Source organism: Thermobia domestica, chromosome 8, assembly GCF_964235325.1.
Source record: "Thermobia domestica chromosome 8, izTheDome1.hap1.1, whole genome shotgun sequence".
Taxonomy (NCBI): Eukaryota; Metazoa; Arthropoda; class Insecta; order Zygentoma; family Lepismatidae; genus Thermobia; species Thermobia domestica.
Window position 1 is genome coordinate 33037598 of NC_137461.1, and position 26248 is coordinate 33063845.

General features: G+C 32.5%; 1 protein-coding gene across 1 annotated transcript in view; it reads left to right on the forward strand.

The window, feature by feature from the left end:
- Nucleotides 1-26248, forward strand: part of LOC145692079 (uncharacterized) — a 290578-nt gene that overhangs the window by 248468 nt on the left and 15862 nt on the right. Inside the window, exon 16 of the mRNA XM_081767371.1 lies at nt 1615-1647. Coding sequence (XP_081623497.1) covers nt 1615-1647 — 33 coding nt within the window. The remainder of the gene's footprint in view (nt 1-1614; nt 1648-26248) is intronic.

A 26248-nucleotide genomic window follows, 5' to 3' on the forward strand; every position in this document is an offset into this window, starting at 1 on the left:
CCCTTTGAACAGTGTTTTAGAAATATCAGTGCAGAATAAAGTGTGCATTTAACTCCTGTGCCGATTTTAAGTTTAAAAATTTCAAAATATTTTTATAAAATTCATTCCATTCTGACACTCTACGATATACTGCATATATGTATATGACAATTTCACAACATTCTAAAGTAAGTTTACATACCAAGTTACATTATGTATAGTTCAAACACAATTTGTATTGAACAGAGAGTGACAATGTCAATTTAAACAATGTAGTAACTTCAGTTCTGATTAAAGATATGTAGAGAACTGATTTTTTTTTCTATTCTGCGGTTGTGTTCCGTGAATCTGGAAGCGCTGCACGAGATGGAGTTGATCGAATTTGAACAGTTTCAATTTTCGTTTACTACAAAAAAAGTATGTATTATTGACAAAATAAAGTTTCAAGCAAGGTGTTATTGTTTTACTGGAAATCAGAAAAGTAATGCTACAAATTCTATTAGGTAATTGAAGTAAAATCAAAGTAATAGTAGACATGAATTGAAAAATTTTATGAATCTAATTATAATGTCGGTGGATACTCAATTATAAGCACTTATTTGGAAGTTAGGGTTAACATTATCTCACCTAGAAACATGAGCAATAGAAAGCAGTTTGTTTCCCAAATGTCTTAAGTGTAATGAAATTTCTCTGCGGATAAACAAGATAGGGACACTTCAAAAAAAATTTTCATACTATTCTTCTTGCTTTCAATACACGCATTAATATAATCTATATAATTATTTTTTGACGCATGCGCAAATAATTATAATTGCTTAGAGATATACCTAACATGTTTGCAGATTTATATGTTGCCCGATTTAGAAAGAATATATATTTTCAGTGGAAATGAAAAAAAATCTATTTTTATAGTACACGATAAATGTTTTGTTGCAATTTACAAATATACTCTGTAGGTTGTTAGTGGGAGCGACGAGAGAGGATCGCTCGCTTCAACAATGTAGAGGAGCTCCTTCGTGGCTAAGTAGTTAGCGTACGCGCCTTTCGCGCGTGAAATCCGGGTTCGATTCCCGGCGGGAGTTCATGTGGTTTGGATTCCACATTAATCAGTAGGTCCACCTCTCATATAGTCTCGCTGCTGAAACGGACGTTAAACTGAAAATCAACTCAACTCAACAATGCCGAACATCACTAGCTACGACTCTTTGTAAGCCACAGAGTATTCTATCCAGTGTACTCAATAGTTATTGAAAAGCTAATATTCTTGTTTGTTACAACTATATATGACGTTTCCAAATACTATGGTCGATTTTTGCCACCCACCTTTCGCAATTGCTTTTTCGTTTCATATGCATTTTAGTGATTGAGAGGAGAAAAAATAATAACAGAGTGCAACATTCATGAGATTTTAAAAATAGGAGTATTTTTGAGCTACTTATTTCATATAAGCCACAACTTTAAATGTAGGTCCCAATATAAAACGAATTTTGATAGTTTTATTGCTTGTAACAAACTCTTCCACTAAAACTTTCAAGTTGTTGCTTGATGCTACACAATGGGTTAATATTTTTCTAGCCTGTAAATTTAGCTTTGTTGTTGTATACGTAATTTACTTACCATGAAACATTTTTGCAGTTGAAATTCCAGATGAAATAACAGAAGAGCCAGGTAAGTATTTCCCATATATAGTGGAATTCTTTTTTTTTTTTTTTTTAAAGTTACTTAATTGTTTAGTTAACATGATATATAGTAAAATGTAGTACTCAGACAGACAATCCTTTTCAGAATTCAAAGTATATTCAATTAGATTATTTTAAGAAAATACTAGTTACTTATGCAAATAAATATTGTCTATCGGTGTTATAACAATAGGATTACTTATGTATACTTTCAGTTTTATTTCATAGTCGTTTCTAAATCAATATATACGTAGAATTATCTTTACTGTGCGTTCAATAAGTTTTGGGATTATCCTGAAATAATTTATTTAATTACGTCAGAATAATTTATTGCCACGCTACTTATAAATACCTTCTCACGCTGGACACTTACGTAATCGATCATAGAGGCTCTGGAATGTATTCAAAACATATTCACTAGAATTCTGTTCATTACTAGCTTGAATCGAAGCAATATCCTCGAAACGCTCCCCTTGTGGACAGATTTTAGCTTAATAAGCTTTAGATAAAGCCTTCTATACCCAAATCAGTTGAATATGTGGGTGTTCAAGGACTGTGATCCTACTTTTGGACAAAAATTGACACACAAAAAAGCTGGTATGAGTCTCCACATTGTCGTGCAGAAGACACCATTCACCGACTCGCAAAATCCATGTCGGATACGACGAATTCTGACGACCAGACGCTTAATGATTTACACGCACAATGTCTCTGTCACAGACTGGCCAGGGGAACTAACTCCTAGAGAATTGGAAAAAAATATTTTGCATTTTGCGTTGGATTTATGGGGAACAAATTCTTCATACAACTTTCGCTTGTGTAACTCCTCACTCCTGATATTGTCTAGAAAAATAACGAGTTCACCTGTTATCTCCTTTATGCTCCTTCGTTGAATAACGAGAAGTACTGTACGTGCACAGTTTGCATTTACCTCACTTTGACTGCTCACCAGCTTACTCGCACGAGGATTGTGTTCTAGAGGCTAATAACCAATCTTAAAAGACTGCTCACAAGTCTACTCTACGAGGATTGTGTTCTAGGGGCTAATAACCATTCTTAAAAGACTGCTCACAAGTCTACTCGTACGAGGATTGTGTTCTAAGGGCTAATAACCATTCTTAAAAGACTGAAACCAATCAAAAACTTGCATCGACTAAGACAACCATATCCATATGCGTCATTTTGTGTGTTTCAGTCGTGGTTTATCGCATTCAACACAAAATTTGATCACTGCGAATTGCTTCATTCTGTCGATACTGAAAACTAAAAAAGAAACATTTACGACACATAAAGAAACAAACCAATTAAAGAACATATTGGTGGTGCTGAATAGCATTCGAATCGACGACTTTCTTAGGACAACACAGAACCTCTACGACCGATGCCGCGAGTGTGTGACAGAGGAACTGGTGTTGTAGAAAACTATCAAGAATTATTTTCTGTCATCGTTAATCATTTCATGGTATTCCTGGAACTCGTTGAACGCACGGTGTGTGTATATATTACTTACTATTTTACGGTCAGTATTTTGGTATTCTTAAATAATACTGCAAATAAATATTTTAATGCATTGTAATTCCTTTGTCCTACAGTGGAAATGAAGAGAACGGAAGTGTACCGAGACAGCGTAAATAATACAAAATGAAAATGAAATGAAACGAAATCTTTGAGTTTTACGTCCCACGGTTATGCAGGCCAGGCTAAAGTAGACGGTGATGGGAAATGAATCAAGTGGTAGAATGAAGAAAGTGGGAGGAAACATGAGAACCTCGAGGAAACCCATACACACGCTGTTTGTTCACCACAAAGTTCACTTAGTACGAGCTGGGATCGAACCAGTGATCCCAAGCACCAGAGGTGAACGCTCTACCACTGAGCCACCGCGGACTCTAGCGTAAATAATACGTAGACAGGGAAAAGTGGAGTAATAGTGGCTTTCGTATTGACGTTTAACTTTCCACAACTTCATATCTCTATTAGCCACATTATTTATTAGCAATATCTACCTGAGAGTGGTGACGTGGTCAATAATCTAGATTTCTTGCTGGCAACATAGAGTGGTGGGGAACAACTCATAAGGGTTTAATCCCAGCACTGGCGCAAATCCCGGGGCATGAGGGGGACATGTTCCCTCAAATCTTGGAACTGGGGAGACGGTCCTCTTCAATAATCCGATTTGAAATGTCTTTTTTTGGGAGAAATGTATGATTTGTGTCCTATTGCCACAAAAGAAAGTAAGATGAAATTGATCTTCCCAGATTAAGCCTCAAATCTGCCCAAATCTTGAAGACAATTCTGCTCCTCTGGTCCTCCACTGCATTGTTTTTCAATTTCACAAATATTTTGAACATCGCAGTATATATATATATATATATATATATATATATATATATATATATATATATATATATATATATATAATGGGAACGGTTTAACTCTTCCCCCCAATGTTGAAGATAGATTTGCGCGGCTGGTCCCTAGCAGGACCAAGAGAGGGCTACAAAGTGCCACATTTTGAAATTTGGGATTTGAAACGCAAATATGTGTGATTTCGGATTCAATATTTTTATTTTGTGTTAACGAGTTTATAGAATATTTGTTTCCATGGGACAAACCTTCAAAAATTGTATCTCACAATACGCTGACGGTTGTTATTGTAAAGGGTATCTTGTATGATGTATGTTCAAGAACCAACTGTACTAAATATAAACCTCATTCGTGGTTTGCAACCAACGTCAGTAATAGGTCCTGTCTTTCATAATGTAAAACACAAACACTCAACTGATCTAAGTGATTATGAGCTACGCAGCAAGCAAACACAAATAGTATAGATCGTGGATCGATTATATCGAACCATTAAGTATCGATTATATCGAACCAAATGTACAGTAAATAGAATGACCTTTAATAATGAACAATTACATATTATGTGAATTAAGAGAAAGTTATGTAACGTCGATTGTGATGAATCTTGCAACTTTAATGAGTAAAATCAATTATATTCATTTGACTTCTTTATCTAGCAAAAGCAAGTTCACTCCTGTTAGACTTCTAAACTGCGATTTGTACAAGTACGAGGATTCATCTGAAAAAACACCGTCCGTCTGTCTACAAGTATCAGGGCAAAAACAATGAGACATTGCGACAAATGTTATAAATTTAGTATCTCAGGAATAAGTTAAATAAAATCCCTTATCACTATATGAAAACCGGAAGTGGTAAATTTGATATTTTTTTACATTCAGGAAAAACGATAACACATAGAAAGAAATTGTCTTTGGTATGAGTTCAGTGTACTCGGAATATATTTCATGTGGACATTTATCAGCTGTCAGAAACTATAAATTTTCGATATCAATAAAGTGAAAACGGCAGCAAATAGAAAGCAATGTTATTGTATCTGTTCAGAATTTCACAAAGAGGTTTTCCATATCCACTCAAAAATCGCATAGTTATGAGAACTACTGTAACCTGACAGTGTCAAAGAACACTAATTTTATTCCAGTAAATTGTTCTTGTTAATTGTTATAATAGAACAGTTTCAGATTGACACTCTATGATCTGATTTTATTAGCTCCTGCCAAGAATTCAACCTAAATATCATGTACTAAAGTCAAGACTGCCATTGTTTATCTATAAAGAAATTAAGTACCTTTTTAAGAGAAGCAGAAGCAAAATCATTTTTTTCAGAGGCGTGTCACCAAATTGTATTTCCAGTACGGTGCTAGGCTCAGATAAAATTGTCAATAGTGGTACGATCCTAATTTTAGTGATAGATATAATCTCATTTAGCATAGATGCTATTATCTCCTTTAGCCTTAAGAGTACAGCCGTGGACTGCTAAACAAAAAAGTTTTTGAAAACGAAGTTAAATTACATTAAATCAAGTCAAATCAAATATTACAAAAGGTGTAAAATGGCACAGAATTATATATCGCTAATTTTTCAGAAGATAACCGACAACGAAAATAAATATTTAATAAATTCAAACTATAACACCGCATATAAACTTTAAAACGTTATTTTTTATCATATTTTTTAATATTAAAGAATAAACATTTTCTGTAGCATTCAAGTCAAACAGGTGAAGCAAGTAACAGAATGCAGACATCTACAATAGTTGTAAGTAGAGACCGGATGTTTAGGCACTAAAAACCTGGAAAATATACAGGCAAATAGGCACTAAAAATTTAAAAAGTAGGCAGTAAAATAGGCACTAAAATGTAACTCTAGATAACGAAGATAAACACTCAATACAATTATAAAATAAATTCAAGTCATAGATAATGTTCAAAGAATATAGAAACACACCTGTTTGTTAATATCTTCTAAACAAACCTACGAAACTAAATATTGCATGTATATTTGGTAAATACATTTTCTAAGCGCTTTATCACTACAAATTTTATACACACAGCAGTCCAACGTTTTACAGCACTTTATCAGTACACATAGCAGTCCAAAGTTTTACGACATCTTATCACTACAAAAAGCATAAATTTTTCAGAAGAAGCAGAATCCTTTCATGAATCATTAGATTATATATACTTCCCCAATAAATTCTTATTTTGAAGCAAATGCATAGAATAGGCAACATTGAGCACTGAATCAATTATTGAGGCGGATTGGGAAAAATAGTCAAAACAAAATTGGCTTAAATTCAAAATATAACACCGCATATAAACTTTAAAACGTTATTTTTATCATATTTTTTAATATTAAAGAATAAACATTTTGTCTAGCATTCAAGGCCATATCCAGAAGTTATTTGGATGAATGAGAAAAAAAAAGTTCAAAATAAGTAAGAAAATCGCCCTCAAAAATAAATTAAAATGCAATTTAAATGGAACAGGTTACTAATTAGCACATGGATATAAGATGTAAATAATGAAGTCCAGAAATTCCATAACACTAACATAATATACTTCTCATATAAAAATACTAATAATGTACAAAGTTTACGAATGAAGATTGTGAGAAAAAGAATATTGATAATTCAGGAAGAAATTGAATAGTTAATATGTTTATTCTCTAAACAAAAATTCAGATATAAGTATAAATTATCAGTTTACTGTCAAACGTAAAACTAAATTTTTAACAAAAGGCAAGAAGTTGACAGGACGAAAGCAAATATATATATATATATATTCAAGTTCATATAATACATTTGCTAAGTATTGCATTGAAAACTGATTTTTTAGTAAAAATGATCTCCGTCGATAGAGGTTGGTTATGTACTGGTTTCCTTATCAGCGTCCTCATTACAACGGTACATAGTATATTTGTACTAGGCTGGCTGATTTTAATATCAGAAGAAGAGAAAGAAAATAGATATAATGTTAATGTATGATATTCAAATGTTTAAATAATAAGACTTTGGAACGCCTTTGTCAAGACAATATATAAATAAAATAAGTGGAAGTATGACATTGAAAGTTTGCGTTATGGAGGCTCAATTTTAATTTAAATAAAAAGCGAACCGTTCTATATTTGGTGCCGAAAGCCGGGAAGGAAGGAAAAGTTAAACCGTTCTATATTTGGTGCCGAAACCTCGGAAAAGGAAGTGTATCCTTTGAAGAACAGTAAACCGAGCACCATTGAGCCTTAAAAATGAGCACTACGAATAATGAAACCTCGGTTCAGGCCGAAGTGTGGGTATTCTAAGAGGGATATCACAACAAATTAAAGACGTTCAAGATCAGTCATAACAAATTAAGGACCAAGCTAAGCGTTTTGAGGAAAAGCTTGAGCAATTGCAAGCATGCAATGACGATAAATGGGACCGACTACAGGAACAACTAAATCAGGTGAACCAGATAATTACAGTCCAATTCGGACATCATGATAAAGAAATTGACCAGAAGAACATCATAGAAACCACGGAGGAAGCAAATTTCGAATCTGCATTGGTGGAATTTGCGGAGTTCCCACAGAAGCATACTGCCGTATCGGTTGTATGAGATTATCCTAAATTCTTTCCTCATTAGAATGTTTTTGACGGCTTTGCTGATACTGTGTACAATGAAGATTCTGGTATGTATCAGTATGCGAAAAGTTATGACCATTCTTATCTTGAGAACGCTATTAACTGTCTGCGTTACCCGTATATTCAACATGTTATTAATCCTATGGTTCATCTAGCAAGAGGTAAGTTGATTCCAATATTCGTGAACTGCAGAAAGAAAACATATGTTCCTATTAGTGCTTGTGTTGATTGGTCGAGTGAATTAAATCTGTTGAATTGTACATTCAACGAAAAGAACCTAATGATGTTAGTAAACAATCCGATGACGCTTTCACAGAATGTGATGAGGTGCGTTGGTTTCCATCATCCAAGTGTGATGTTGCAAAGTTTTGAAAATCCTTCAATGGTTCAATACAGTACTAGCTTGCATCAAACTAACCTTCGTAACCAAGCTCAAAGTGTCCATGTGAGATTAAAGTGTGATTCCAATGTGAAAGGTTATGTTAAATCCATATGTACCGGTAATGTAACCGAGCCTAATTACAGAAGAAACAGAAACCATGCCAGGACAGACTACCGTGGATGTCATGTAAAGGATAAATACAGATCGATTAGGAGACACAATATTTCATCACCTGTGAAACGAAGAAGAACTGAATCTGATTTGATCGATAACACAACACCATCTAATCAGAGTCGAAATAATACGATTTGTCAGAAACGCTGTTCAGATGGCAGGAATTACGGCGAAAATTCTCAACGTAAGAAACTAAGAACTGTAGAAGTAAAGAAAGCGGAAAACCATATTCCGCTTTGTGACTTTCAATGTGACTTGAATGAACTCATTGGTCATGTAACTTAACCTAATATAGAGACGTCCCAAAAGATCTATCAAATTGATTATTAATATGACCATATATGTCTTATTGTTACGTGTTTTCTTTGATATTTGTGTTTCATACCATTTATGTGTTTTTATATGATTGCCAAAATGCAACATCAATCACATTATTCATGTTACGATGTTAATTATTATATTATGTCCTGATTTTTATCAACCACATTATTCATGTTATGATGTTAATAAGACGTTAATTATTATGTTATATCCTGCTTATTATCGATATTTCAATCTTAACCTATATTTTGTTTAATCATATCTTATATTTCATCATGTTGTGTTCAAAGAATAACTATATAAATATCACATAAATCTTTCTCCAAATATTTTTCATGAAGCGTAAGTAAATAATTAATAGTTTGTAACCAGCATTTAATGGACCCGAAAAAGGACTTAAAATTAAACAACTTGCAAATAAAATTTCGAATGTGCCTTATCGTCGTCGTTGAAATGTATAAATAAATGAAGATGATGATAAAGTATAAATAAATGAAGATGATAAAATAACTATGATAATAATATTGTTATAGAATTAAATATGATATATATGTATGCACAATTATATGAATTGTAATTTTCAAGAATACGAGGTGCATTCGAAAACTCGAATGATTGATATGTAAAAGTAAACGGTCCAGAATTCTTTTTCTCTTTATTAAATAAAATGAATAAAAAGAAAAGTCCATCGGCGCCATGATATACAACGGTACATTGTATATTTGTACTAGGCTGGCTAATTTTAATATCAGAAGAAGAGAAAGAAAATAGATATAATGTTAATGTATGATATTCAAATGTTTAAATAATAAGACTTTGGAACGTCGTTGTCAGGACAATATATAAATAAAATAAATGGAAGTATGACAGTGAAAGTTTGCGTTATGGAGGCTCAATTTTAATTTAAATAAAAAGCGAACCGTTCTATTATAGCCACTGGCATTGTCGAATTACAAAGAATGGTGTATCAATCTAATAAAATGTGTAAGTATACGAAACGTGGATGATATTCAACAATTTGATCAAGAATACAATCTAATGACGAGTTTTCGTCGGTAGACAATCGTTAGTTAGATATTCGACATATCTGAGGTAAATCCAACCGGCTTGAACAGTAGTTAAACAAAATTGTGATGTCCATGGAGCGACGTTTCCAAACCACTTATGAAAATAATACATCATCATGTACTATATCAAGCGTATAAATATTATGTTGTGTATCAAAATTTAGAAACTCACATATACAGCTAAAACACATATCGGATTGTCTAAAAATTATTTAGTCTATACAAGTAAATACGGATCTGCAATATCAAAATACCATTAGGAAACCAATTTTGCACCATTTTGTTCCATTTTATTCGATGGTCTGTCATTTTTCTAGTATCGCCATAATCTGGTATCGCTATACAATTTCTGTAGTTTCTGGTCAAAAATTTTGAATTTGATTTCCAGAGGTCTCTTTTCAAATTAACTTCATACCATTGACAGAGATCTGCAGAAACGACTAAAACAAATTATTTGCTTGATAGTAGCAAGTTCTGTTTATACACGATGGTTGCATTAAAACCCACCAGCCTAGTTCTCTCAATTTCTGACAGAAAGTTGAAAACGTATACGGTCTTCCTTTGTCAGCATGGTAGACAAGAATCTCTCCTTTTAACAGTTTCTGTCATTCATTTTGAAATGTTAAATGCTTTCGAACCAGCTATTGAAAGTACATGTCCGAGTGTATCGTTCTGACTAACCTTTCCAATTCCATTAAGTGAACAGTGTAATCTTCCTGGGCGTCAGTGTGAACTCTGTCATATAATAAAACGTCTTCACGCTTCGTCCATGATCTTATCTATACATTGTTGTAGCTTATCCAATTTTTATCACTTGTGATCAACCGCTTCAGAAAGGACTCGAGCTTTTTCCGTTTTAATAGTGATTATTAGATAGAAATTCGATCGAGTTAATGTTTCTAGTCAAATCATAGGGCATTGAAACGTTGAGCGTTTGTTTTATCCTGCTTTTTCCAAATTGTTTAGCACTATTTAGTGATGAATGTTTAGTCGCTGGTGATGTCCTGACTACCCACGTCCCAGTCTTACTCGATGTTTTCCAAAATATCATCAAATTTTACTGAAATTTCTAGAACGAAACCGACGTAATCATTTTTTCCTATTGCTTTTGAAAATATTTTGTCATAACAATAACTAATTTGTTTATAAGTCTGCGTTGCATTTCTGCCTTTACTGACATAAAATTGCAAAATCCAGAATCAGTTTTGTTAAAAGTTCATTTGTTTTCACTATGCAATACCTAATCTCTGATTATAAGAAACCCGACACTATTTTTCTGCATCAACTAGCTTCAACTGCCACATGTCCAGTAATGTCAGACTTATTTCTCTGGAACTCATATACGGTAAGCTGTGGGACACTAACACTGTCTCACGAGCATAAGGCTCAATACTCTTTAGAATACCTGTATGAAGTTACAGAAATTTCACTATATTAAAAAATCGCAAAAGATATTTCATGGAACACCTAATTTCATCCAAGATTTCTGCCTGAATAAGATTAACATCTACGTTTACAATGAAATATTATTTATATAGTAAGAAGGGGAAAATCAGTCCACGACTAAATTTGTTCGTTATTTCTGCTAGTGTTACGAGAATTGTCAGCTGTTGTAATACATGAAATGTTGAAAGTCTTGAAGCATATTTTTTAATGCTTAGTGCTATGGGATAAGAAATATAATTTACATTTCAGTTCAAGAAACAAGGAAAATATGTTTTCCCTTTACGAGGAAAAGTCCTATCTAAAATTCACTATCTTGAACACCAGTGACTTAAGTAAAAAAGAAAATTGTTCATAATAATAATTAATAAAAAGAAAATTGTCCATAATAATAATTAATAAAAATCGTAAGAATATTAAATTTTAGATGGTATAAACATAAAATATTTTTCAAAAAAAATTACTTAAATTTATTCCTCTTCACATAATCTTATTAAACTTGTCGTTCATTTCTTCCAATAATAAATTTTCTATATTTATCACCCCTGGAATAACAGTTTTAAATAATTAATGTAATTAATGAAAATGTAATTACTTTAGTATTTAAAAACTGGAAATATTTTACCAGCAATTAAAGTTTCTTTTTAATTAATTCTATTCTTTTACTTATGAAAATAACTTTTATTGCAGGAATAATGTTGTATACAAGATACAAAGTCACGAGATAAAGATTTTTAACTAGATATTTTTGTAGGGAACATTCTACTCAACACGTTTCTTAAAAGGGAAATATTATGCTGTAACAAAACCGCCTCAATAAATCCTTACAAACTATAGTATACTCACGATCTATAGTATACTATTCTAAAGGTCCGTTTTGAAACCCTACTTGCAGCATAAGTGATGATGTTGTTACCAAATCGGCAGCGAGAAAGAAGAAATTCATATTTGTTTTGAAACGTTTCTCAGATGTTTAATATTTGCCTTTATAATTTTAATGTTAGATATTTTTTTGTTCATAAATGCATGATCTCTTTTATATTTTTTTGCAAATTGAAAAAATAATAAGATAAGCATTCAAGCCAAAAATGCCTTGAAACCACCAACGAATTTATTCATATTACATTGCGAATTGTAGCCTGTACAAATATTATCATTCACGAAACGAAATTCATTCAATACCATCCTAATCACTAAGAATCCATCATTTTTGTGTCTTTCAAAAAGATATACATGTCTTTCTTTTTTGACACTCCGCACTCTATACAACATTATTCTGGTGAATGTTTCCCCCAAATATTAATAATTATTTACACAATTAATATACAACACATACAATACAACATAACAACACAATTTGCGCAATAATATTAATATATGATTCCATAAGAATTATGAAATTAATATTACAGAAAATAAAATAAAGAGTAAATACTTAATAAAGGATTGCTAACCTATTTTAAATAATACTTAAATAATACTATACTAATATAATGCAATAATATGAATATGTATATCAATAAAATATAATTATACATCCATATTGTATGCGTAACTTAAATTCATGTTTTGATTTATGCTATTTATATAAACAGATCCCAATAACAATGAGGAGGATGAGTGTTCTGAAGATACAAACAAAACGGAAAACAATAAATGGCCTGTGGATCTAAACATGTACCCAGAAGACATTATATATAAAATTTTAGGCATAGATCCAAATAACAAAGGTGGACCTGAGATCTGAAATGTAAATCCAAAAGATATATTGCGTGTTGTGTTAGGCATAAAAGAAAGTGTAAACCCAAATATAAATCCAAATGATTTGATAAGTGAGCTAATAGGCATAACACCAAGCAATAAAAACAAACATGATAGTTGGCATCAACTTATAAACCCAAGTGATAACGAACCAAACGTCCCAAACATAAACCCAAAACATAAGATTCCTGGCACATTAACAGACGATACATCGATTGAATATTCAAATCCATATGAAAATAATGAAACGCCATGGAATGCGTCACCAAATATGCAAGAAAACAAAATATTGCATCAAGTCCCAGACAAGTTAACAAACGACAAATTGACAGAGAATTCAAGCACGAACCCGATGGAGGAAAGACCGCAAACTTCAAATGAAAATATAATTGGTAAGTTGACCAGTAAAGTAGACAAACTTCCAATTTATGTTTGGCCGTATTATCTACATATAAATACACATAAAATACCTCACGATTCAAACATGAACTCAAATGATAATTTAACTAAACCATACACATATTCACAAGAAATAGACCATAATTTGAAAGAGACATTACCGAATGAAAATTCGTATGAAGATTCAAAATTTGTACAAAATAAACCAGCACTTGACGTCTCCATCGAACAGCCAATAGACAAATTCCTTGAGAAGCCAGACAAAAATATTAATGATATTAGGATAAACAAAAATCTTTATAAAAGCCATGGAGATATCTGGGATCAAATTGTAGAAACATACACCGCTGAAAATTCGCCTGAGATATTCAACGGAAAACTAAAACACAAAAATATAGATACGTCATATGACACACAAATCGACAAAATGAAAGGAATTTCAAATAAAAATACAGATGAATATTGGATACCAAATTCCAAAGAGAGACCTGAAAGTAATTATAATGACATTTTAGGCACATTTCAAGACAATGAATGGTCTCAGACCTTAAGTAAAAAACCAAAAATTGAAAATCAAGTTAGTTCTAACGAAATAGTGACTTATGAACTGTCTGATATAAGAAACAAAAATCAAAGTGATAACTGGATAACAAAATCGAAAGATAAAAAATATGATTATTTAGATCATATTTTAAACATTTTTCCCAGTATTGAATTGTCTGAAAGTTCAAGGGAGAAGTTGAAAGCTACAAGAGAGAATATCTCATATGGTAACGAAATCAATGGATTGAATAAGTTAACAAATACAAAACCGAATGATAAGTGGCAAACAAATTCATTCGAAAATCCTAGAGATATAGCTAATCAAATTTCGGAAGAGTATTCTACTAACAAATGGTCGGATATTTCAAACGAAAATCCAAAAGTTAAAGATTTAGATTTCTCAGACGGGAATAAAAAAGACGAACTGTATGAGCAATTTAATACTAAAGTAAATAATAGATTACCAATAAATTATTTCGAAAATAGTAAAGATATTTACGATCAAAATTTAGGAGAGTTCTCTGGTGATAAGTGGTTTGGATATACAAGAGAAAATTTAAAATACAAAATTCAAGCTATCTCAAACGAGAACCCAATTTATGAGCAGCCTCACTATTTAAATCACAATAGGCCAAAATATCCTTTCGAAAATGAGAAAATTGTTTCTGATCCAATTTCAGACGAGTATTCTGGTCATAAGTGGTCTGAGAATTCAAACGAAATTTTTAAAGATAAATCTCAAGATTTCTTAAAGGAAAACACAATCGACAGATTTACTCAGAAACCAATAATCTATACGAAGGATAAATGGTCATGGAAACCAAGTATGAAACCGCAAGGGGTTTCAGGTGAGAAGACAAAAGATAAACATCAACGTATCTCAAAGGCGAATGCAACTGATGAACTTAGTTCAAAAGACAATTTATCAATGAAACCAAAGAAGAAATTGAAAGGTTTAGAGAAAATTACAGGTATTTCCTCTCTTGATAAATGGTATGTTATTTCAAACGAAAACCTTGAAGATAAGGGCGGCGATATACTGAAGAAGAATAAAAACGAGCAATCAAGTAGCAAACAAAATAACTATTGGCAATCGACTAGTTTAGAAAATAGTAAAGATATATCAGCTCAATTTGCACTCTCCAGTGATAAATGGTTTGATAACTCAGATAAATATCTAAACTATGAAAGTCAAGGTATTTTCATCAAGAACATAACTGACGATTTGCACGAGAAACCAGCTAAATATCCGCTAAACAATTTGTCACCGAAACCAGACAAAGAACCAAAAGGGGTTACATATGAAATTTCAGGCATATCTTCTGATAATAAGTGGTTTGATATTTCGAAGGAAAATCTAGAAGATAAAAATGAGAATATCTTAAACAAGAACAAAATAGAGGAAATGAATACGCAATCAATTACTGAACCAAATGATAATTTAGAAATGTATTTACCCAAAAATCGTAACAATATTTCCAGTTACATGTCAGGCATATTCTCTGGTGATAAATGGTCTGATATTTCCATCAAAAATCTAAAAGATAAAAGTAATAGTTTTTCAAACAAATACGATATCAAGAAACAACCCTATAAAGTAAAGAAGAAAAGGCCAACAAATATTTTTGAAGTTAATAAAAGTATTTCAAACCATGATTCAGGTATTTTCCCCGCTGATAAATGGTCGGAATATTCAAGAGAAAATCTAAAAGATAAAAATCTAGGTATGTTTAACGAGAATGAAGTCGACGAATTGCCTCAGACACCAATCAGATACCCAAATGATAAATGGTCTTCAAAGCCAAAAAAGAAATTGGAAAGGGTTTCAGGTGAAATTTCAAGTATATCCTCTGAGAGTAAATGGTTTGATATTTCAACCGAAAATGAAGAAGATAGAAGTAAGGATATCACAGACGGGAACAAAATTAACGAATTTCCTTATCAATTAATCCCAATCCCATTTGAACCAAACAATAAAGTCGTAAATATCTGGGATCAGGTTTTAGACCTCTTTCAAAGCGGTAATTCTTACAAGACAAACTACGAAAATCATGATATCTCTCATGAAAAATTTGTCAATGTATCACCTGAAAATGAACACCAAAATCCAAACTATAATTGGCCAACTACGCCTGAAAATAATGAAAAAGATATTTCAGATAATATTTCCGAGTTGTTTTCAACTTCTAATTGGTCTGAAAACTCAAAAGAGAACTTAAAAGATAGAAGTCAGGACATCTCGATGAATCAGGAAATTGATAATTTTTCCGGACAAACAAATACAAATTCAAACAAGAATTGGTCTATGAATTCTCTAGAAACTCATGAGGGCATTTCAGATCAAGTTCCTGGTATATTCTCTGAAGATAATTGGTCTGAAAATTTAAGTAAAAATGGAATAGATGATATTTCAAATGAAAAACAAGTTGGGGATTTGTTTGAAGTACCAAACAAGATTCCAAATTATAATTGGTCAGACATAGACCCTGATATCTGGAATAAGACCTTAAACCTATTCCAAGGTAATGAATCTTCTGAAAATTGGGAGGAGGAACTAAAACATACAAGTCACAATATACCACACGAATCTCAAATCGATGAACTTCTACAACAACAAAACGAAATTGCAAATAACAGTTTGTTAAAGAAACCAAACGAAAGTAATAAAGATATTTCAGAGCAAAGTTCTGACATAACCTCGATTAACAATTTGTTTGAGAAATCAGACGAAAATATAAAAGGTGATAAGTCTGATATTTCTATCGAAAAAGAAATGAACAAATTGCTTGATAATTCGAGCGAAAACCCAAAGACTACTAGCAATGCTTACACAGGTATTTCTGATGAAATTTCAAATATGCTTACAAGTAATTCGTTCGAAAATTCAAATGAGAAACTTAAAGGTGAAAGTTTGAAAATCTCAAATGAGAATCAAGTTGTCGAATTACTTAAGGAGTCTAACATAAATCAAAATTATAATTGGTCCTCTATACCAGACACAAATGACAAAGATATTTCAAAGTATATTTTAGAACATATTTTTAACATAATCTCCGATAATAAATTTTCTGAAAAGCTAAAAAGAAAACTAAATGATAAAAGCCAGGACATGTCAAAGGGAAATGCTTATGATCGCCATCAAAAATATGAAAAGAATATATCGAAGAATGCCACACAACTACTAAATATAAGCTATAAATTGCATCATAGCCCGAGAGATAAATGGTATCGAATCTCAAATGTTAATAACAAGAAGAAATGGAATAAGATGAAATATAAATGGGCTCATAGACTTAAAAATATTAAGGGAAAAGTTATTGGAGATAACCATCCAAATAAAACATTCAGTAAGTACACACTACTATCTTCTTTAATCATCTTGACTACTAAATTTCACTAGAATAATCTAACAGGAACTAAATACATTAATGAAATATGTAATATTAATACTTAACAAACTAATTTGCATTTTACAAAATTTCAATTTTAAGATCATTAAAGTGAAGAATACGCCTAATGCTTGTGTATCTTGCTAAGTCTTCCAGTGCCTATGCGGTGAGTTAGCTTACCATATTACGATAGATCATTATACAAATTAGGAACATAGTTGTTTGCTTTACACCAAGAAACAACACAACAACTTTTGTTGCAATACAATATTCACGATTAAGAAACTGAATTCATGAACGGAGAAGTAAATTAACCTAAATTTTTAAAGAATTATTTATTGCCTAGGTCTACTTGAGTATGGTGCCATGTCATAAAAGAAACTATTCCTAGCCCATGGCGTCACTTAAAAAAATATTTGGATTTTAAAATTTAGCCGTTTTAAGTATGAGTTACACCGTTTCTTAGTTTTCCCTGAAATTTAATTTTTAATACTCTGATTTTCAAATGAGTAACACAGTGCAGTTTTAAAGATAAAGAAGATGATATGTTTCAAAGACATTGGTAGAAATTTAAAATTGCAAGCTTACAAAGTATCTTAAAATATAAAGTCTTGAGATAAAAGCAAACTATTTAGTAACCGAATTTGTGTAATTGATTGACATTTTTAGGATTCTTTGTAATGAGATTTTGTTTACGAGAAAACCATAACCATGCCTTAGAAAATGACATAAAATAGGTCTTCAGACAAACGAATTTATAAATATTACATATTTTCAAAGTTATAGGGATGGTTGCTCTCTGAACAGCCTTCTGTGAAGGTGAATAGAAATTAAAATTAAATTTTAAAAAATCTCGTATGAGTAATGTTAACCTATTTGCTTACACACGAACATCATAAGATAACAAAAAAATATCGAAGAGCCAATTAATTTAATAGACTCATTATTATTGGAGCATTATTTCAAAAAGGCCGAACTTTTCTCTATACGTTTTCGAGAAAATTGACTGTAAACTTTGGCGAAAATTTGAGATATTTCTACACATCTCATGAAGCGGAACGAAATTGGTGTCGGGTCGAAAGATTACACAGAAAGTTATTCTTGGCAGATACTATGATTTAAACAAAGAAGCAAAATGTTTCCATGCAACGGGGATACCCACAGAAAGTTGGGGAGCCAAACTAAAAGGGAGGTATCAACAAAACCAGTAAAAGAACACAATGCATGGTGACATTCATAAATAAGAACATTGAAGAAAATTCTACAAGAAATTTCGCCAGAAGGATTCCTGGAGGCAGCACAGTATCCTTCTGAGTCAGGAAAGAGAAATCGGTCATGCTACCGAGATACAAGGTTTACTAGCCCTGACCAACCAATACACTGAACAGGAGCAGTGTAAAACAATTAACGTGTAATGTGTAACTAGTGTTCGAAACTGAATGCAAAACATAGTATATAGCTCCTTAGCAAGTTGCAACAGTACATGCAGGAAATGGTATAAGAAGCAGTACATATACATTGTCGCCGGATTGAGAGGAGAATGACTTGACAGAGAGAGAATGTTTGTTGTTTTGAAGGTATCCTCCAAGAGATTTCACTATGAGCTGGGCATGGGCATGAAAGCCATTTGTCCCTGTTGTGTATCACCATAGAAACAATAAATATCCATACTACGAAACCTACAAGGTGTTTAGAATTGTTTGTAGCATAACTATATACTATTCAAAGGATTTTCTGGTTAGTTTTAGAATTATGCCATCAACGATGACGAATTGCATGAACCATGATTTTTCCACTTTCGATGAATGAAACGAAATTTGGTCGCGATGTATCTCCAGTTTCCATATATAATTCCAATATATGGGGAGAATAATCCATATACAAGGCCACAACCACCAAAAATTTTGTATTAATATTTGGACACATGTTAGGTGACACTATTCTTGAGTCATATATGCTACTGCAACGCCTGATGGACAAGCACTATCTATATTTTCTGCATTATGTTATCATTTCTTGTGGATAACTGCACATACAACGACTTATATCATTAATACAAAATAGCGTTTCAGCGTACTTTTGTTTGCAAGTTTATCAGAATTTAAGACGGATTATCCTCATAGATATCAAGAAGACCCTCGCACTTACTGCAGTTTAATTATTGTGCGTGGTCTTATATACAAACACTAGTGTGCGCCGAAAAGGTGCTACATCAACAGAACCTTCATTGAACTATGTTCGGTGTGTGTGCTAATATTCAGATACAGACTAGAATCCCCGTACATGTACATAAATTGATGATGTGACATTGCATGAAAACACTTCGAATCTGAGATAAAACTTCAATATCAGTGTGTTTGTTTTTATTATTCATAAATCAATGTATCATTGCAGTTTTTGGTGCTCCTTTGTGAGCCAGTTCTCAACCTTATCTGTACCGCACTGTTTCAATAGACCTGCTTCCATTATCTACGTCTTATGCCTTATTCTATTCCTGTCGCTAGGTCCAATAGTCGAATTGCTTGGATATGCTATCGTACCCTGGATTCTCATGGCTATATAATAAGTTATACGTCTTTGGCGTGGAAACTTATTAGCTACTGTAGTTCGAATCCAATGTTAAGCCGTACATCCATGTCTCATATGGGGACGTTATACTCAACTCAACCCCCAACCAAGTTATCGTACCCTGACCAAGTCTACGTTACTCTGTGTGCGTTTGGAAAAGTGGCTACACGTTTCTGGTACTTTGACAGTTTTGATTTCACCTGTGGTATGTATTTTGGGATTTATGATTTAGATTTCTGGACTTTCGGCATCTAAGGCCATTTAGCTCTTCACGATTTGTGTGACAACGTCCCTCGGCGACCACACAATCCGGGGAAAGGGAAGGAACAAGGGATTGGGAAAGGAAGGAAGCGACTTGGAACCTAGGTACCACCCCGGCATTTGCCTGGTGTGAATGAGGAAAACCCAGGAAATCCTCATTCAGGGTGGCTGGCCTGAAAGAGCGTGTTACACTTTTTCGACCGAGTGATCGCACTGGAAATCGAACCCGGGACCGCTCCTGTGGTATGTATTGTTGTTCGAGGATGTTAAACCTTAACACAATCAATCTTCTTATTTGCTTCAGAATGATATTGTGCTGCCTCCAAGAAATCGTCTACGCACATCTGTTGGGTGCTTCTCTTTCTTCTTTGTCGCTATTTATGCTTATCATCACGCGTTGTGTCCTCTTTTTCTATTTCTTTCTTGGCATCTATTTTCCGTTTGAGGTTCTTCATCATTCTGCGGGAATCTCCGTAGTACGATGACTACCCTGTTGGTTGTATATATATCAAGCACGATATCTAAAATTTAAGGTATGATCTCATCTCAACCTTCTACGTTCTGTGCTCTTTTCTCTTTCACCGGAATAACGCAGGACTTCGTGTATCGAGAGCACACACGTTAATCACAACATCAACATGATATAATGACATAATGATTAATTTCAGCCGTATAATGGACACGACAAAATTAGTGTAATAATAATAAAATTAAAAACGTAGATAAGTGTTCCGCGTCTCTTGCCACGTCTCTGTGCCAACCAGTTTGTTTGAAGGTCATAACTCCGTTCAAGCTTCTAAATTTATCTAATTTCAAGTATTTGTACACGTATAATGGCAAATGGTAATAATATGAAAATATTTATTTTTGCATAATATCTTGCTCAAGAAGAGATTGCAAGCCAGAACCAATCTTGTGCAACGGTGCTGACTTTCCCAAATGTATGTGGGTGCGCATCAATGGCGGGTCGTGTTATCTTTCCAAGGGAGTTTCGGTACTTTTAGTTGATTTCCTTTTAGTTAAAATCTTTTATGAACACTGTCATAAAAGGCTGTGCTGTGATAAGGTAAAATATACCGGTACTATAACGATAAGTTGGGGCTGCACTAGCTTTGTCGGTAACATGGCTGACTTAAACGCAGAGAAACGGGTTCAAACTCGATACCAAGGTTAAGGATAAGTTTCTGTAATGAATATTCTCAACATATGTAATCGTAACATTAAGTGTATACTTTAAACAACTTATGTGATACACAATGAGTACAAGAGGCAATGATATAACCAACATGTTAATTAAAGAAAATACCACATTCATTCAAATTAAAATGATAAAACAATCTTCATAAAAACAAATAATTTTACTTGTATTTCGGAAAGAAGGATTTTGTTATGAACATAAACTACACGTGACTAACTTAAAGTATTGCTTGGTTGCTTTTCCACAAACACATTTGAAACAAACAATTATGTTTTAGCGGTTAGAAATTTTTACTTATATCTCAATATTTTAATTGCGTATTATTGTTTGATAATGGCAAGTGAGAAATATTTATTTTATATTGTTTCTGTCAAAGTAAAATTCTTGTAGCTGCTGGAGTCTCGGAGCACACACGTAGTCGGTGCGCATGTTCTTGTGTACACCACTGCTGAAAACAGTTTTAGCAACCCTTTCCTCCTGCGCCAGAATAAATAGTGGAAATTAAATCCAGAATTTGTTTTAAAAATTAAAATTGAGAGCAGTTTTAGTATATCCGTTTATGTACGTATATTCATTCGACCCCCGCGAGTTGTCCTTCATATCTTATGCCTTTGGGTGTTAAAATTCGTAACCCTTTACGTAGTAATAGCCACTCTGTGTTTCCGTGATAATAACTAATGTATTTGGATCGTGGTAATTTCAATCATTATAACATATTTGGCTGGGAACATGTTTAAGATTAATTGATCATGGTAAAAACCAAAAATGCTAAGAAAGATGAATTAGGAGTAGCTACAAAAATGTTAAAAAATACAGGAATAAATGGCTGAGTAATAAAATACTAAGAAAAACCTGATAACATAGAAGTCCGCAAATTATCAAACATCACGTGATGTAAAGTTAAGAAATGCGTGTTACTTGTTGGGACAAATACATGAAGTATAATAATTATTCTACCTTGATAAATGAAGAAAGAAGTATTAGCAAGAGTAACCATTGTGTAAGGAATTGAGATGAAATATTAACAAGGTTTTTAACTATAGTTTAGATGACACAGGAAGACCTCTTCAAAGCTTTTGCTTGTATTTCAATGAACCTTCAATTATATATATAATTAATGGACTAAATAAAGTTGTATATAATTTCCAATACTCTGATTTCACTATTATTCACAAAAGCAACAGTATAAACTGGTTGTATAAAATTAACAAGTCATTAAGCATTTCACTTACAATAATTTACTTATGCATATGTCGTAACATTAACCGTGTTCGTTCTTTAAATAAAGTATGTCTAATTTTACTATAAATTTAACCAATTACACGTGTAGATAAGTGACTCTATTCTAATTGCATTTACTTATAAGTAAAGTAGTCTAATAACTATTCTAATGATACTACATGCTTATTAAAATACCTAACCAAACTAACTTTACAGAAAAAGAAGAGTCAACTGTAATAAATATTAATTTTCTTTTATTAGGGGGATTAGCAAGCACACACTTGATCTTGATTCCAGATTGGACTTTATCGTAAGGTCTAGATATTATAGCCTACACTATAGAACTGTGTGTTTGAAATGTTAATACAAATCATAAACTGTTGGACGTTTGAAATGCAACATCATGAAAGAGAAAAATTAGCAATCCCAAACGTGGCAGCTTAAAGTTAAAGAGGTTGAGACCTTGGATGTCTTTCTTAGATATGACATGCCGTATATCTGCAATAAGTTGCCACAGTTTATTAAATAGAGTTATAACACAGAGCACGTGTGTGTATGTGTATGAGAAATTGTGCAACCATGGATCATATATGTTTAATCAGTGAGTGATCATGTGGGTATGATGGTCAAAGAAGCAGCGGAGTATTGTAACTATCAAACATGTAGTCCCTCGTTATTTTGTTTAAATATAGGGTCAAATTTTATTTTAAACTAAGAGACAACAACTTCTTCGAATACCTTAGTGTACAGTTGGCTATTTGATGACCAGTAAGTACTTATTATATGTGTGTGAATACGGGGTCAAATAATGTCGTCGCCGGATTGTTGTGGGTGTGCCAAATAACGGCGCCGTCATACGTACTGCTGTCAAGAATTTTCCAGTTACTGATTAGCTACAATGATGATCCAGGTAAAATCGGAATTCGCCAAATAAGACGGTGTCATGATATTCCGTTTTTCGTGTATTATTTAAGGCACTATCTCAGCCACATACATGTTGCCTGTAAAGTTAACGGAAGTCGCTGTAGTTCGCGCAGTACCAATATGTCGTTATGTGTTCGTGGACACTATTCGTTGCCAGAAACCAGGAATTCGTTCAAAAGTAAGTGTTCAGGATGCGGCTATCTGATTTATCATAACCATACACATAATAATGTGATCTTCTTGGTCCGTAGTATAAGCTGGCCATTAGTATACTGGTATGTTGTGAATTGCATCTCTAGTAAAGGACTTCATATTCAACTAACTATTACTTCTTTGCGTCCAACTTAGACATTAATACCATAGAAGGGTAGTTCGGAATTCTTCGTAATCAAAGAAAAAACCCTGCTGGAATGCTCATTCACTGACGAACCATTGCTTGATAGTCCTCATAGACCCATGTCACTCAAATATTCAGCTATTAACAAACTGTGTATTTGTGGCTACATGGAATTGTTATAAGACCGTGCACATGATAAATTGTGTACCTGCAATGTTACTTATTTCACTATCCTGCAACTCTCTGAAAACATTCTGAAACTGTAAAATAAATCGTGGTGGCTTCTCGGTGTTACATTATTAATATCCAACAGGTAGTTTAATTTCAGAGAAGCTTAAGTGAGCAGCTAAGCTTTTTCTTCATAATTATAAAGTCACTGCTTGGCATCTCCTCGCCAAACATTATCCTTATATTCTGTTCTACGATAACTTGTGGTGAATAGATACTCATAGATACAGGCAATGAGTGACTGTCTAAAAATTCGTGCTTGCCTGCTTGCGTGCTTGCCTGCTTAACATAAAGTGATCAACTCCGTTTGAATCTCAACATTCATTGACATATATCATATTTTTATTGTGTAATTCTCATCCGGGCAATAGACTGACTATGTTAAATGTTTGTTTCAAATGTATTTGAATAATACATCTAAATGAAAAACACGTTTTAACAATTACCTACTGATTCTCATGGGCTGAAAATATGTTACTTAAGAAAATATTAAAACTAACAAACTAAAGTGATATGTGTAACCATAATACATTTATGAAATTTTCATACATAAAATAAGCATAATAGAAATGCTCGTGCATTTTATTAAGATATTACTAACTTCATTGGTTTGAATCATTTATGAATGCCACAATCCTGTTGTATAATTTTATTCCCTTTTTTTTAAATAATTTAAAATTGGATTTCTTTCAGATGAACTGTCGACAGATGACGAGCCAAGTGTAGAAAACAATAGAAATTCACACGAAGAAAGTACACAGGGTAGGCGTAATGTGGACTCTTTAATAAAAGAACTGATAAATGCTTTTTCTAAATAAACGTAGTTTTAAAACCTCGTGTAATAGTACCAAAAAAGGATATAATTTAAATAGTGTTTACACTTCAAGTGCTATTTCATTTAATATTCTTTGAATATATACTGATTAGTTTATTTCGTGGTAAGCACAATTTCTGATTTAATTCTTACTAGTCTACTTGTAATTTCATTTATGAACATTTCTTTTTAAATGTATTAGCCTGTAGATACTTGTTTGGTTTAAACTTCATGACATCAATACAAAACAGTACCTCGTAAGTTGACTTCCGCATAGTAGTGATAAAAGTAAAGAAGTAAATATTAATTACATTACATTCCTTATTTTTCAAAGGTGTTCAGCAAAATCTTTACAAAAATTTGAACTTTTCCCTTGTTCTTCATTAATTCATATATGATTTTGGTTTACCATATATATTTAAAGTTTCCTCTTCAATATGCCAAACACAAATGCAGTATTAGTCTCTAGTTTCAGCTACACGCTCCATGATAACCAAATATTGAAATAAACAAACAATTCTTAAATAACTCCTACTACCATTTGTAAGAATAGTGTATAACACACCAACAAGAAAAACTAAATTATCTATAGGTTGCAAGTACTTCACACACAAACATAAGCTCCATTAACTTTCATTTTTCAGATTATAATTTTAAAAGTTTTACCTGGATAGTAAATGGCATGACAAATGTTCTTATTACTCTGCTTTGTACGACTGTACACACTGCCCCAGGAGTAGAGTATATAAAGAGAACTGTTGATCAATTATGTTGATTTGTTTACGATAGAATCAAAGCAGTTATTTTGTATATTAAATGAAATAGATGATAAATTAAATTATCATTGTGTAGTGGAACGGAAATGATAGGGGAAAACGATATAAAACTAAAGAAACTCATCTTCTTGTTTTCACTACTCAAAACGCACATGGACTGGAAACGACCCAGTATCCTTTCACTGTAGAAGTACAAACTATTAATCTATGATAATCATAATATTGCCAGAAGTTTATTATTAACGCTTTATATTTTAAAATTTTGAAATTTATTTCGAAACATTTCACACTTATTAATTTACCTCAATAAAACTTGGCAGGAATATTATCCATAACATGTATGTAATAATGTTTAGGACGTTTGATGATTTACCTCGGACAGAGGCTACATCAGGAGTGCACAGATTACTAAACAACATTTTTTTTAGAAGCTTCAAAAAATTTTCTGGGTTTCAATAAATTTGTTGATCCTGAGGCATGTGTATAGTATCATTATAAAACACAATTCAATACAAAAATAATAATGTACTACCATAAATCTGAGGTAATTAAGATAGGAGCTGAAGCTTTATAAGCGAAAGACTAAAATTTACTTTTAAAGGAAATGTGACTTTCAAAGAACTAGTACTATTACTGGAATTATTTCTAAATTATATTCTGGAAATTATTAAATTCAGATTGATTGCAGCAGCTCGAAAAAAAAAGTACTGTTCGAGGAACTACTGATGGAAATATAGACATTGTTTTTATTTTTTCACGATAATGTACACTTTCTCTTTTAAAAACTAAATTTCTCCA